Below are 14,165 nucleotides of genomic sequence, written 5' to 3'. Positions count from 1 at the left end.
AGCACATTCCCTCGGGTGAGGGCACAGGCTTGTTATGACAGCTCAAAATATGTTTTGAATTTAAAAAAAATCATTGTATATTCATTTTCTGTGTATTTTTAGCGATTCTATTAAAGCCGATATTTCAAATGTTAATAAGTATTTTGGAACAAGTTTTGTTACTAAGTACTTTTTTATACTGGTAGTAAGTATACTTAGTCTTCAACATCGACCAGTTTTCCCACTTCTAATGTGTACCTTTGTTTTTGTAAATAGATACCGTCAATAAATTATTATAATTGCACATCTTCAAATCCACACATTCTCTTGTTACACAACCATGAAATGAAAGCTTAATCAAAAAAAAATCTCAGAGGCAGTCCTATAATGCCAGTAATCCAGAACAACGCTATTCACTCTCATGTAGCGGCCCTCTTTTTCTTGCAAAGTCAAATTTAACAATCTGTTATAAGAGTCTGTAGTTTATTAACACGATACAGTTAATATGAACATTTCGATTTTATTAAGTAAACATACTGTATGATTGACCGTATAGAATTCCAATCGCAATGAATTAAGAACTTTCCAAAAAAGATAAAACAAATTTTGAAAATATTCCCCGAAAAATTGTATGGTCCGCTCCACCAATCTGCGTTTATTGTTTAATTAGCCCATTCAAGTAATTATTTGTTAGCTTTCAGTTAATATTAATTTAGATAGGTACTTAAAATATATTTTGGTACCCATTCAATTATGATGTATAGCATCGTGGCTGGATTACAGACCATGTTCATGTAATATTATGTGATGGCTAAAATGGATTTCAAATAGTATGTAGGTACCTAGTAAGTGACATATTGCAAGATAGTATTTATAGATAAAGCATCTAGGAAAGAATTAGTTGTCAGGTATCAAAGGTAGAAGTGTCACATTATACCCATTATTATAATATATGACGTGACAGTTCTACCCTTGAAACGAGACCACTGAAATGATGATTCATATTAGCTACATGATAATTTATAAGTTATGTGAAATGTTTAGTTGTAAGTTTAAGTTATGAGATTTTATAAGATGTTGTACACACAATAAATAATAATCATTCACAAATAATCACTTAATAATTGTCTTGCTTACATACCCATTAAATCACGTGAAACAACACGTAATTTTTTTTTTAATAAATAGTACAAAAACTCTCAATTAGTTTACTGTCGCATCCTTACAGTATAATTTTATTAATTGTAGGCCAAATATTTTAGTTTTCATGTGATTGTTACATCTAGTCAGTCCACTGCAATGCGCATGTGCAATGCGGTAAGGAAATTCAAGTTTTTTTTAGCAAACATATTATTAATTAATTTCTATTAAGATTTTATTGTAATTTATTATTAACGTTTCACAGTTTGATGCTCAATTTCATAGATTCATTCTGAACGATAACAATGCACGTCGACTCATTAATTCAATTAGCATACACAATTGTGCACTAGACACAACTATTTAATTTTTTTTAGGAAGCATGATTTCATTTTAATTTTATTCTTTAATTCGTGTTCTAACGTAATGTTATTACTTAATCATGTAGCTTTTAGAAATTTAAAAAAAGCTTTAAAACGAATATTCTGTTTAAAAAACAGTTTCGTGAAATGATATTATAAGTATTATAAATCATTAGGCAACTAACCTTTAAATAACATTAATGATATCATCTTTTTATATAAAATAACTGTACTGAACGTTGTGAATACATACATGTATTACGATTGTTTGCGGTTGTTTCTTTAAGAGGTTTTGTGCATTATTAATGGAATCAGCATATTGAAATGGCTATGACTTCAGTAAAATGAAAAATTTATTTATTTTTTCTTAGGTTTCTTGTTAAGTTTTCTTATTACGGCACGTCAATAAATGATATTTTTTAAGTAACAAAACCAAAAATTATTTTGCAAATTACGTTGTTAAAGCATCAAACATAATTATTTTTCAATTCTATTAATTCATCGCGACTGATAATATATTTATCATTTAGGCATTTAAAGAATATCAATAACACCTCATTCACACGACAACTGACTTGACGGATTGCCGAATTGGTATGTAATTACAATCTTTACAATGTTTTTCAAATCTAATATTTAAACAAGTTATCTGTATTTAATAATAATTTAGCATTACGCAAATGTAAGACAGTTTTTTGAGAAATAGTTTTAATTCCAAATTAAACTGGTAGAATATGTAGATAACATCATATTGTCATCATCAGATAATGCTCAGGCGTTTTACGCGTTGCATCGCTGCTTAGGAGCGGCACTAACTGAAAAAAAAATCAGTTGCTATCAATTTTAACATATTTATAAGTAAAAAAAACCGATAAAATGACGATTATTGTTAGATTAAGTTATTTTTATCGAAAATCAAATACCGATGAAATCAAGTCTAGTATATAATATATTGTGTATTCTGATCGCATGAATACGTTTTACCAATTCGGTGAATGTCAATGCACACTTTTATTCGGTATCATGTGAGCGTAGGTGAGTGACATAATATTGTAAAATGCTTATAACTTGAAAACAAACATCAGAATATTAAGTATTTTCATAAAGCATATTATTTTATCTTTCGAGCTGTATACTTTAACGCAGGCCAGTTCCGCCACATATATAGCATTAATAATGTCATATATTGTGTCCACTTGCAACAGCCATTGTGTGAAAAGTCTTATAGTATTGTTTCCCCAATGAAGGAAAGGCAACGCGTTGGGTTGGGGTCGTAGCTGTCAGTAAGAAGTCCCCGATGATGAGCACGGCCCAAGAATGCCATCCATACTAGAAGAACCGTATTCGTGCATGCCTGGAGATCGCGATAACGACAGCTGAAACAAAAAGAACTATCAGTTAAAATATAATAGTTAATTTATTATGACAACACAAACATAGACACCTCGAACCCAAACCGCCCCGCACCACATTCAGTCTTAATCGAGCGTATCACGAGGCCCTACGTTTGGATGTGCGGCATCAGTAGTTTTTTTACACCTGAGAATGTCTCAGGAGCAGATACCCAAGACTAAGGACGCCACGCACTTTAGTTTTTTTTTTTAGTTGAAAGAGACTTTCTTATACAGTACTCATGGGAGAGAGGAGCATAGTGAACTAACAAAAACAAAGATTGTAATTAATTAATATATAGTAGGTACTTATACAAAAAACAAAGCTAAAACAATACGTAGATAAAAAACTATATGGAGAGATTTTCACGTGCGCAATGTTTTTAAACGCAATAAAATTTGCCTTTGGTTGGACCGATTTCATCTCTTCCCTTTCGGATCACATTCTCGGACGCTTCCGGAGGATGTGGTTTGCATCTTGTATGCTCCACCACATGGACATGTTTAAAATTATGTTATGAGTGTTATGACTGTTATGAGCGACCAATTGAAAAATATCCCATGAAATCTAATTCAAGATCCTTTAGCATACGCTTTTGGATTAGGTCTGATTGAAGGTACGTATGTGACGCCACCATTTGATATTTGAGTAGCCAACCGCTTATGAACTACATAGGTACGAAATGTATGAATCCTGATAATATACAATGGTTTAATATATATTTACCTCTCTACCCTCGCATACAGACGGAAGAAGACCATCCGTAGAATTAGGAGTCCTAGGGCTCGGAGTAGGACCTCCTCTCCCGTCTCCATTATTGATCCCATTATCACAGTCTGTTGCAAACTGTGCAAAGCGCATCTGCATCTGCAGGTGTTGCCGCCTTTCCTTCTGCTCCCTCTCTTTCTCGAAGCGACGTGCACTATAGCTGCGCACGGACGAAGAGGTGCTCTGCAACGACGTCATACTTGGACGTCTTGAACCTGGAAACCAATAAGGCACGCGAGCGCTGAACATTAGAGCGGACCACTTCAAAATAGATTCATAGCTCTACATATAATGTCAAATGCAGGGCTCGAAATGTGCCGGAGCACACCGGAACGCAGCTGCAATTTTTCCTTTTCGAGCACTGGATTCAAATTATATAACTTCTTGCTGATCGAGCATTCAACCGAAGCGATATGTTATGTACAACGTCCTGAAACTTATTTACTTTGAACTTCCCAAAGATATTACGAGTTTACTTGGCGGCTGTGTTAGAAAATTCGTTATAATATAATATAATGTACACGGTAGCTTTTTGTATTCATTTTATGGCGATATTATATGTTGTCGAAAAGATTCACAGCCGTTTAAAAAAATGACCTCCCACTGCAATATTAAATTAAATTAACAATCACCAAGACATTACAAGATAATGATTGTGTGTTGATCACAAATAATATCGTTTAATTATAATGGATTCGAGTGACAACTTTAAAATTTGAATTCTTAAAAAAAAATGGTAAATATTATATTATATAATGTAGTAAACTTAATTTTTCGTGACACTTTTCAGAAAGTCCCAGTGATCGGTTCGATAGAATGCTCATTTATGTATCATCCAATTTAAAGTCTTGCAACTTTTTTTACTATATTATATATAGAGTGATTTTGATGTAGTTAACATTGAAAAACTACCCGTAACGTCGAAATTTGAGTTTCATATAGGTATGTATGAATTCATAATAATTGATAATCAAACGCTTTTAAATCGTACTATCGAAATATAATATATTGTACGGTCGTTTGACTAATATTCTTTTAATTACAGTCCCTCCACGAGGCCGAGCGGTAACGTGTCGGCTTATAATTTCGTGGATCTGGCAAATACGGACCTTATAGGTTGAACATGTGGCTAACATCCATTTCTCGTGAAAACAAAAATCTGTTAATAGGCACAACTTCCACTGTGTGTAGAATGTAGATATATTATGATTTAAAAATGAAAAACTTACCGGATTATTAATTATAGCACATGTAAATTGTACCTAATTTTGAATTATTTATTTTAACAAAGATTTGATGAATTTACTTACCCAGTATAAAATAATAAAAAAAGTTTGTATTTTTGTAATATTAAATTCTTATAATTATGTTTACACTGACATTCTATCATGCTGACCTTCACAAGTGTAAATATGAAGTAAATTTCTATCAATAAATGTGTAATAAATAAAATTAGAAAAAATATAACGGGATGACAATGGAGGCTAATTATAATGGAAAGTGACGAAATATCATCATTTGGACATAAAAGAAGCTAACCAAAACAGTAGTAGGTTCATAAATAAACTAATAACATTAACATTAATAGTGGCGGTTTAAGATTGGTGGAGGTTCCCTTATAATACAAATTAAACTAATCAAATTTTATTAAAAAAAATACAATATTTATTTCATTTTGTATGCAATGTACCGACATAAATAGATTTATCGCATTTGAAATTTGGATAAAACAGATTGATTTACGTATATTATCTACATTTGTAGACAACTATTATTTTTTTCGTATTTTATGTCAGATTTGGAGGACTCCATGCGAAATTTAAATTTTTGCAAAAATCGTTAATAACTGGTAAAAATATGTACGTACAGTAAGTAATATAGCAAGTAGTATTGCAGAGATTTAGTACACTTTAAAACCACAAATCGTGAAAAATTTGTTTAAAATTTTTCAACTTTCTGCACTTCAAGGAAAACCGCCACCGATTAATAAATAAACAAAGTATTTAATTCAAAATGATCTTCAATATTCATCAAATTGTTTTGTTCTTAAAATATAATATATTTAAGCCATACAAGTTACTGCCAACAAATAAAGCGTTTGTTCATACAATTTAATGTAACTTAATATTATTATGGTAGGGTATTTAAACATAATTTTATAAATTGTGCATGTCTTTAATTACAATTTAGAGATTACATACCTTACCTATGACCTAAATTATTGGTCACATTTTTTATACCTCTATGTTGATTAATTCGTAAATGCGAAATCATTTCAAAAGTGAGTTACCTACTAAAAACTATGATTATTATTTGGAATGGTGCTATAAACGTTCAGCAATTGATTTTTATAAATGATTTGATAAATACACTGTTATAAAAATTTCATTTTTAATAAATTATATGCCAAATGAGAAATAATAAAGAATGATAAATATTAAATTTGTTTGATGACAATATAAAAAAAAGAATATTAAACGATATTCTGGGAAAGTGTGTTTATATTTACTATAGTATTACCGCAATCAATAGATTGGGAGAAAATAATAATTGACGAAACAAATGAATAACTATGGGAAAAGGCGCACAAATTTTAATCGAAAGCACGTAAGTAATAAAACTATAAGATTATGGGATTCAAAAAGTTAAAAAAAGCGCCGGAAAGTGTGAAAAGCACAGTAGTCATAAAAATATGTTGTGTGGTAGGTGCACATTTAATATTCATTACACACATTGCGTTTTGGTGCGTTTTCATATCAACATAAATAATTATCCTAATAAATCTCTACCAACCATATTACATTTTGTCAATATAGTTTATTATGTAGTGAATTTAGTCATTCATAATATTAAATTTGTATTCGTATGCATATATTATACTCCATCAAAAACCATTAAAATTTTAGAACAGAGATAGCAGAAAGGCCATGATTATATCGTTACACCTTTATATAAAAAAAGTAAATAATTTTGAATTGAGCATTTTGATTTGAGAGATTTGATCGATATGATTATAAATCAATATGATAATTAAATATAATGATTATTTCTTTTACAAATAATGACAAATATTATCATTATTGAGACGTAATTATTTTTTTAAGTCAGTGATTTTGTTTTTTGACAAAATGCTATATGGATTATTTTAATTGTATGCATACTTACTAAGTATTTTTTTCATGCTTTAAAGCTGGTTCATTTTTTAATTCAGTATCTTTTTTATTCATTTGAAATACTCAATGAAGGTGTTTATTATATGTATAATTATAATTACCATTAATAAAATGTGTGTTATTGTGGAAGTTAAGGTTTGTGAGAATAATATTATAAAAATATAAAGCAATAAAAAGAAAGAAGTTTAAAGTTTAATCGGCAAAAAGGGTAAAATTCTATCTACAAATATTTCATTGATAAAAGGCCTTGGACCATCTTGCTTCTCTTGGAGGATTCTTTGCCTGAGTGGTAATAAAATATGTATTAGAAAACTTTTTTCAATTAGAATATTTGTTAGAGTTGCCATCTATGGTGTGATATCCTATTTAAATTGTATTTCTAACTATTACAATAATTATTGGATACTTACTTATTGTACCTACTCAGGTAAGTTTGTGCAACAATGCATAAATGTAGTAACAAGATTTTTCCAAGATTTTTTTAGAAATCAAAGATTCTATATATTGTATATTGATTATTAATTGGTAATCTTTATAAAGTAGACTAGGTCATATACATATTTACGTATTTTAAAAATACGTACACAATCCTCGATTCTTTTTAAAGCCGTTTTTTGTTGAATAGAAAGACTCCAAGAGAGTAAATTAGGCAATGAAGAAACCTTTAAGATTAAATTTTATGATATAAATTTAGATTCAAGAATGAATTGAACAAAAAAATGATGTAGAAAAAATAGGTAGTGTGGATAAGGTGATTTATTTCACGTTAAGAAGATGCAATCGATTTTTATCTATTATAAGGGTATTCTAGATTCAAAGACCAAAGCTGAAAGCTCTTTGACAGGTTTCCAAGTTTTCCTTATTTCTGCAGTATCTATTTCCGCGCAATTTATTTTTGCATATCTGCGTACAAGTCGTTGTATCAATATAATAATATTTATTTTTATTTTGATATAAATGTACAAACGTATGTCATAACATGTTATCCATTGCATTTAAAATATTGTAGCAACAATAAAAAAAATATATGTTGGGTTATAAAATGTTTGCCAAGGATTATTGTCAGTAAATTGTATATATATGTATAATATATAAAATTTGGTTAAGTTAAGTAATTAATAATATCACAATATATATGTTAATAGATACCATTGTTTATTATGGGCAGCTGCAGATTTACAAGTACTTTTACTGAGCACAGGAGTAGAGCCCCGCGTTTACAAGGGGCCCCCAAATTAAAAAAATACCAATAATAGTTGCATAAATTTATTGTATCCAAATCTTCATTAATTCGACGTAGCAAAGAGAATAGTGGCTTTAATGCATTATCGGAAAATATTTTTTCCTGTATATATTATAAGAATACCAATTTATATTAATATAATATGTAATCAAAACAATTATTATATGTCTAATTGAGAAATTATTATAGATTAAATTACATTTTTCGTATCATTTGCCATTTTATGCATGTAAGTAGATTATATTATAATGTGTATTTTATTAACGTTGCAATATTCACATTGTATTTTTTTCTATAGGGAGCCCCGACTAGTAAAATTCGCAATTAATTATGGTACCTGATTGTTTGGTTATGAAATTGTCAGAGATTTTAAAAAAGTGGGTAAAGAAGTCAAATAAATTTCTGTTTTATATATTTTTGACGCTCGAGATCTAAAAATGAAAGCGAGGGTGGTGTTATTTTGTATGTATATTCTTATATTAACGCACCGTCACCAGGTTTCTTTTGAATAATATGTATATATGTATACATATTATTCTTTTTAACACTTCGACAGGCTACGAGGCCGAATGACAGTGGTGTAGTGAAACGGTAGTGTATTTACAATTTTGTCAAGAGAAACGATCACAAACACCTAGGCTTTGATAAAATCACATAAATATATTGTGACCTTACCGAGATCGAACTCGGAGCCCCCAGATGAAAGGCCAGCGCATTACGCTAAGAGTGCGAGGGTAATCTTTGTGTATTAAATATTATTTCCAGGTGAAAAGTTGAGACGTTGAGACTCAAACGCTGCTATAATAGCACATCGAATTATTTTGATATTTTATAAAACGATCATTAAAATCGCCTTATTTCCGCTGAAACAATATCCAACATAAAAAGCACAATATGTAAATGAAGCTAAAAACTACGATTAATTGTTAATTTAGTACAGTTTTAGTTCATTGCGTTATGCTTTTTAGTATTGGGTATTTTATTGCTTTTGAAGCTTTTTTCAATAATCTCTTATATTTGCCTAACCATGGGACGTGTAAAGTTAAAACAATATTATATATTTTCAATTTAGAAAACATATTATTATTAAAATAAAATATCAAATATAATATTCTAACAAAGTCACACAATTTCCCAATAAATTCATGATATAGATAGGTACCAATACGTGTTTTATATGGAAAAATACAAACTTATTATATATTAATTAATTTCATCGTACCGCCGCGCTTCCTTAAGGCGATGTCTTTACTTACCAGAAGCACCTAGTGAAAAAAATACAAAGCTAGCAATTTGAGACATTTTTTGATAATTTACAATGTCAACTGTATTAATTAATATATATTTAGGTATCTGAAAACATTAAAAAGAAAAAGTCTAAAATAAACCTACAATCATTGTAAAAAATGTTATAAAATGAGAATTTGTCAAAGGACCCAATCTTATTATTACATATTATATTCTGTGGTTATATTTATTATTAAAATTTAGTTTATTAAGTTTTCTATGTTATACCTAAGATGTTTTTGACTAATTCATAGTTTTAATACTTTTTATATTTATTTAAAAAACATCGATTTTTATAGTAATATAAATGTGTATAACTTGAAATCCTTTTTATTTATATGAAATCTTATTTAGGTGTGGTCCAATATTGAAGCTCGATAAATATAAAATAATGGAAAAAATATGTAATAATAAGATTGGGTCCTTTGACAAATTCACATTTTATAATTTTTTTTTACAATTATTGTAGGTTTATCTTTGACTTATAATAAAAAATATGTTTCTTTTTAATGTTTTCAGATAGGCATCTACATATTTATTATTTAATACAATGATTTCAGTTGCCCGATCTCCACCCGCCATGTATATGCAGCCGCGGTTTGTGCACAGCCGCCTTCCATGACGCTATAAACGTGTCAGAATGAAAAAAATCAGTGCCACACTTCCTTGTCTCGAAACGATGCTGCATGGAACCGATGTAGCAACCATGCACCTTAGTGCTTAAAGAAAGAGTTTAAGAAAAAAAAATAACTTGCTCTGCCGTCATTTATCTTTAATGACATGAAGTGTCCTCTGTACCCGTGTACCAAAACTGTGCCGTTGAAATTGTAAATTATCAAAAAAATGTTTCAAATTGTTAGCTTCGTATCTTTCCGTTAGGTGCCTCTGGTAGGTAAACACGTCGCATTTCTGCATGCAAATGATCCGGAGCTATAGCAAGTATGCAGCGTCAGTAAAAAAATGCGTATCAACAAAATTGAATTACGTTTACAGTTTACACAAATAAAAAAATGTGCTTATATTTTGCGATATCGACATGTTGTGGAAGTAAAACGAAACATAATAGAGATACTAGAGGTGACTTTTCTTGTAAACGATGCTGTTGAAAATACTATATTATAATATATGCATTCCATCTTATCAGGGGCTTGTAACATTAAAATTGAATTTTGGTGAGTAGTATTGCAACGTTTGTAGATTTATTATTTTGATAGCATACTAGAAAGATCATTTAGCGTATTATGTGTCAAATTTTCGTCAGAAAACTCAACTAACGTGTTCATAAAATTACTTAATCGTATTACAAAACATAAAAGGTCGATTACATGCATTTAACAGCGTCTCTCGCGCTGTGAGCATTCCTCATAGTAATGCTATGATTAAGTGGAGGAAGAGAGTAGTCGAGAAACTAATAAAATGTTAAAACGTTGAACACAAGACTAATTTAATAAATATTTTTTTTTCATTCAATGAATAATTCACAAGATTTGAAAATGTAAGATTCTTTTCATTGATCATACATGATTTTAAAACACCTCACATATAATATGTCTATTAAATCTTTGAAAATAATACGACGCTCGATGGTATCCAATGGATTCGGGACAATATGTTTTACCAATTGAGCCACGTGCGTCCTATCTATTTACGGCGAAATTAAGTGGTAATTTGTACACCGTAAAGCGCAAATTGCATTCATTTTTGGCAATCATCTTTTGTGTTTTAAGTCAATGTATAAATTACCTTAATTGCAAATCGAGGTCAGAATATCTCCAAATTTTACTTTTTTGTTTGTTTAACGTACTTGCACTTGCTAATAATTTAATAACGAATTTTTTTTTTTATAAGATTTGGAAATGTAATATTCTTGGACGCACGTATCTTACTTGGTAACGCAAATTGGCGCGAATCTAGTGGATACGGGTTTGAGTCCCGTCGATATTTTTTTCAAAGATTTTTCTAGTAGGTAGGTATTTATCTGAGGTATTTTTAAATTGTTTGTGTAAAAGACTAAAGGTGGATCATGGATTCGGTTCTGTCGAAAGAGATTTCAGCTAGGTTCTTTCCGCCTACTCCGGAAACCCTTTTGAAAATTCGCGGTCGTAAAAATAAACACATCAATCTGGGGACAAACACCAACAGCAGGCAACGAACGGTCAAACATGGATATATGGTACGACACGACACGTCGATACGTTAGTGGGTTCACCTGCCGCGGGCAAGCTAAGTGCACGCCGCTCCGGCATGCGGCAAGAGATAAGCAAGATGGCCGCCGCGCGAGCCGCACCTGCGCGCGACGACGACGAGGGCGCCGAGTTGGCGTCCCGAGGAGACGGAGTCGAGCGTCGGCCGTTGTAGCTGCGCTGAGAGGACCTCGAGGACGGCCGGTTGCCTTGGACAGCCATTGGAATGCCTGCGGGCATAGCAGTTGCGAGGGTCAACGACGGTCGAAACCATTGATTGAATAACTGGATGAACCGTATCAAAAATAAAAGGTTCCTCGTAAACTAGTCTGCCTTTAGAATTCTGGGTCTGCCAGGGCCAACTTTTTAATTTGTTTTTTCGAAGAAAAAAAATAAAATAATATAGGCACTTACTTACATATATTTTTATAACAATAAATGTGGTTGAAAAATGAACTTTACATAGATTGCAATTCGAGTTATTATTCCAAATATGCGTTAATAATTGTCACAATATATGTATTGTCCTATTATGCTAACGCAGTCTACGGTAAACCAGTAAATATATTTGTAAAAATACATATGTTGTATAGCAAATGAACTCTACATACATAGCAATAAGGGTTATTTTACAGGTTATCGTCAGATTTCATTGAACTATTCTGCCAATTGTGTTCATTTTACTATTGAGAGATTGTATGTAAGGGCGTATATATAGTATATCAAGGGTTTGGACTTTTGTGGACTATAATAACACATCCGTTAAGTTTGTCCTGTAAATGAGATCATCCAGCTATGTCATTCATAACATTACGTTTCTACAACCCTTATGATCCATGAACGAATGGAACACATACAATATATAATAGAAGTATGTCCAAGAAAACGATGGTTTTACAGTATGAAGGATCATGCGTTCTATCTTGTAGCGGATATGGTAATTTTCATTTTTACGTGATTATAAAATTGTCGAATAGAAATTCATCTTCCTGGACAGACAGATAGAATAGAAGTAGAAAAAGAATGTCTGAAGAAAGTGCAGAATTAATAGCCAACTAGGTTGTTTGCCACCATTAAAAATATCGATAAAAAACTTAAGATGTAGATAGGCACATAATTTAATTAATTATATGAAACTTACCAAATACCTATACAAACTTTAAAGGTTAAGAAATAGTCGATAGACAGGTAAAATGTACCTATTTCACTCGAGAAGAGCATCGGCGGAGACAGATTAGCATCTGCATAATGTCCAGCGTGATGAGGTGTTCTTCCACGGGTGTAGAGGTGCAACACAAGGCAAAGCAGACCTGCCAAGAGAGCAATGCCGGAACAGACACCTAACAATGTTGGGACATCAGCTGTCAGCAAAGCCAGATCTGGAATTAAATGATTGTATTTATAAACGACCAGTTAAATATGAGAATTTAAGTAAATTAAAACTGAATTTAAGTCACAGTGTTCTAATTATAAAATATTCAATAGAATTTTTTTTGAAGAATAACGAATAATCAGACACGGTCACATAGAATTCTGTGATTCAGTATAATTATTATAGCAAGATCTCCAAAATTTTGTATAAATAGATATATAATGTATTTACTTATACATATATATATATATATTATCTTTTTTATGTTACTTTTTTATATTTCTTTTTTTCTTTTGTATATCATTTAATTATTCATTATTATTCCTCATTTTTCTCATGCAATCTTCTTATGTAATTTCTTTATATTTATGTTATTTGTACTCTCTATCTTGTTAGGCTCAACTATATTATAATGTATATATGGAAACTTTGCTGGTTGCAATAACTTTTTATTGTTATATTTTAAATTTCTGTAATCAATATGTAACTGTTTGTTTTCCTTAATAAATAAAATAAAATAAAATAAAAAAAGAGGGGAGATAGTTAACTGTCATTGTTATCCTTTGATCACGAAATGAAATCAAATAACAATATTATTAATAAATAATATTTTTGTCTGTTATTAAAAACCGGCATAGTCCTCATTATTATGTTTACAAGTTTTTTATTTAAAATTATTTCTGATAACAATAAAAGAATAATTGATTCGTCGTTTTTATAGGATCTGTGTAGGACAGCATTCTCTTTATAGTATAAAACACCATTTACACGCACATGGATTTACTACTGGTAGTACGAATTATCGCGGCCATAACAAGAAAATGTACTTACGCGTAAAAAAATATTATCCTGCAGTTGCAAGATTGCATGCATGAATAAAAAAAGTTAGGAAGCTTCTGAATGCTTCTGAATTTTCATGCGACAGTTGGGATTTTTCGATCTGCGCCTGCGCAGTAGAACGATAGTGACGAACCTGCCGGCAAGAAAACGAACTACACCGCAGAGAGACTCATTTTGAGGTTAACCGATTTTTACGACCTGTGAAATAGTACCATAAAATGACAACATCGCGTCTCGCTAACACAATCACTGCTAACCTTTTAATTACCACATTTAAATAACACGTTAATTATATCTAATGGTCAATGACTCCAAATGCGCCAGTCGCAGTGTTAGTACTAAATGAGTTAATCTTGAGTAATGAGATTGGAGAGACAGTCAGCACTTATACGTGTAAATAGTTATTATCACGATAGTTTAAATTAC

General features: G+C 30.8%; 1 protein-coding gene across 1 annotated transcript in view; it reads right to left on the bottom strand.

Moving 5' to 3' along the window:
* Positions 1-1,850: 1,850 nt before the first annotated feature.
* The window catches only part of LOC147079137 (uncharacterized), a 111,389-nt gene continuing 99,074 nt past the window's right edge, over positions 1,851-14,165 (bottom strand). The window contains exons 5-8 of the mRNA XM_085948942.1: positions 12,727-12,906; positions 11,632-11,757; positions 3,600-3,856; positions 1,851-2,857 (exon numbers count right to left, since the gene is read on the bottom strand). Of these exons, the coding sequence (XP_085805068.1) occupies positions 2,762-2,857; positions 3,600-3,856; positions 11,632-11,757; positions 12,727-12,906 (659 nt within the window). The 3' untranslated portion in view covers positions 1,851-2,761. The remainder of the gene's footprint in view (positions 2,858-3,599; positions 3,857-11,631; positions 11,758-12,726; positions 12,907-14,165) is intronic.

Source organism: Rhyacophila brunnea, unplaced genomic scaffold, assembly GCF_057557595.1.
Source record: "Rhyacophila brunnea isolate RB1 unplaced genomic scaffold, BYU_Rbru_1.0 scaffold_10, whole genome shotgun sequence".
NCBI classification, from domain to species: domain Eukaryota; kingdom Metazoa; phylum Arthropoda; class Insecta; order Trichoptera; family Rhyacophilidae; genus Rhyacophila; species Rhyacophila brunnea.
Note: the sequence above shows the minus strand (reverse complement) of the source record. Positions and strands in the feature narration are given on the sequence as shown.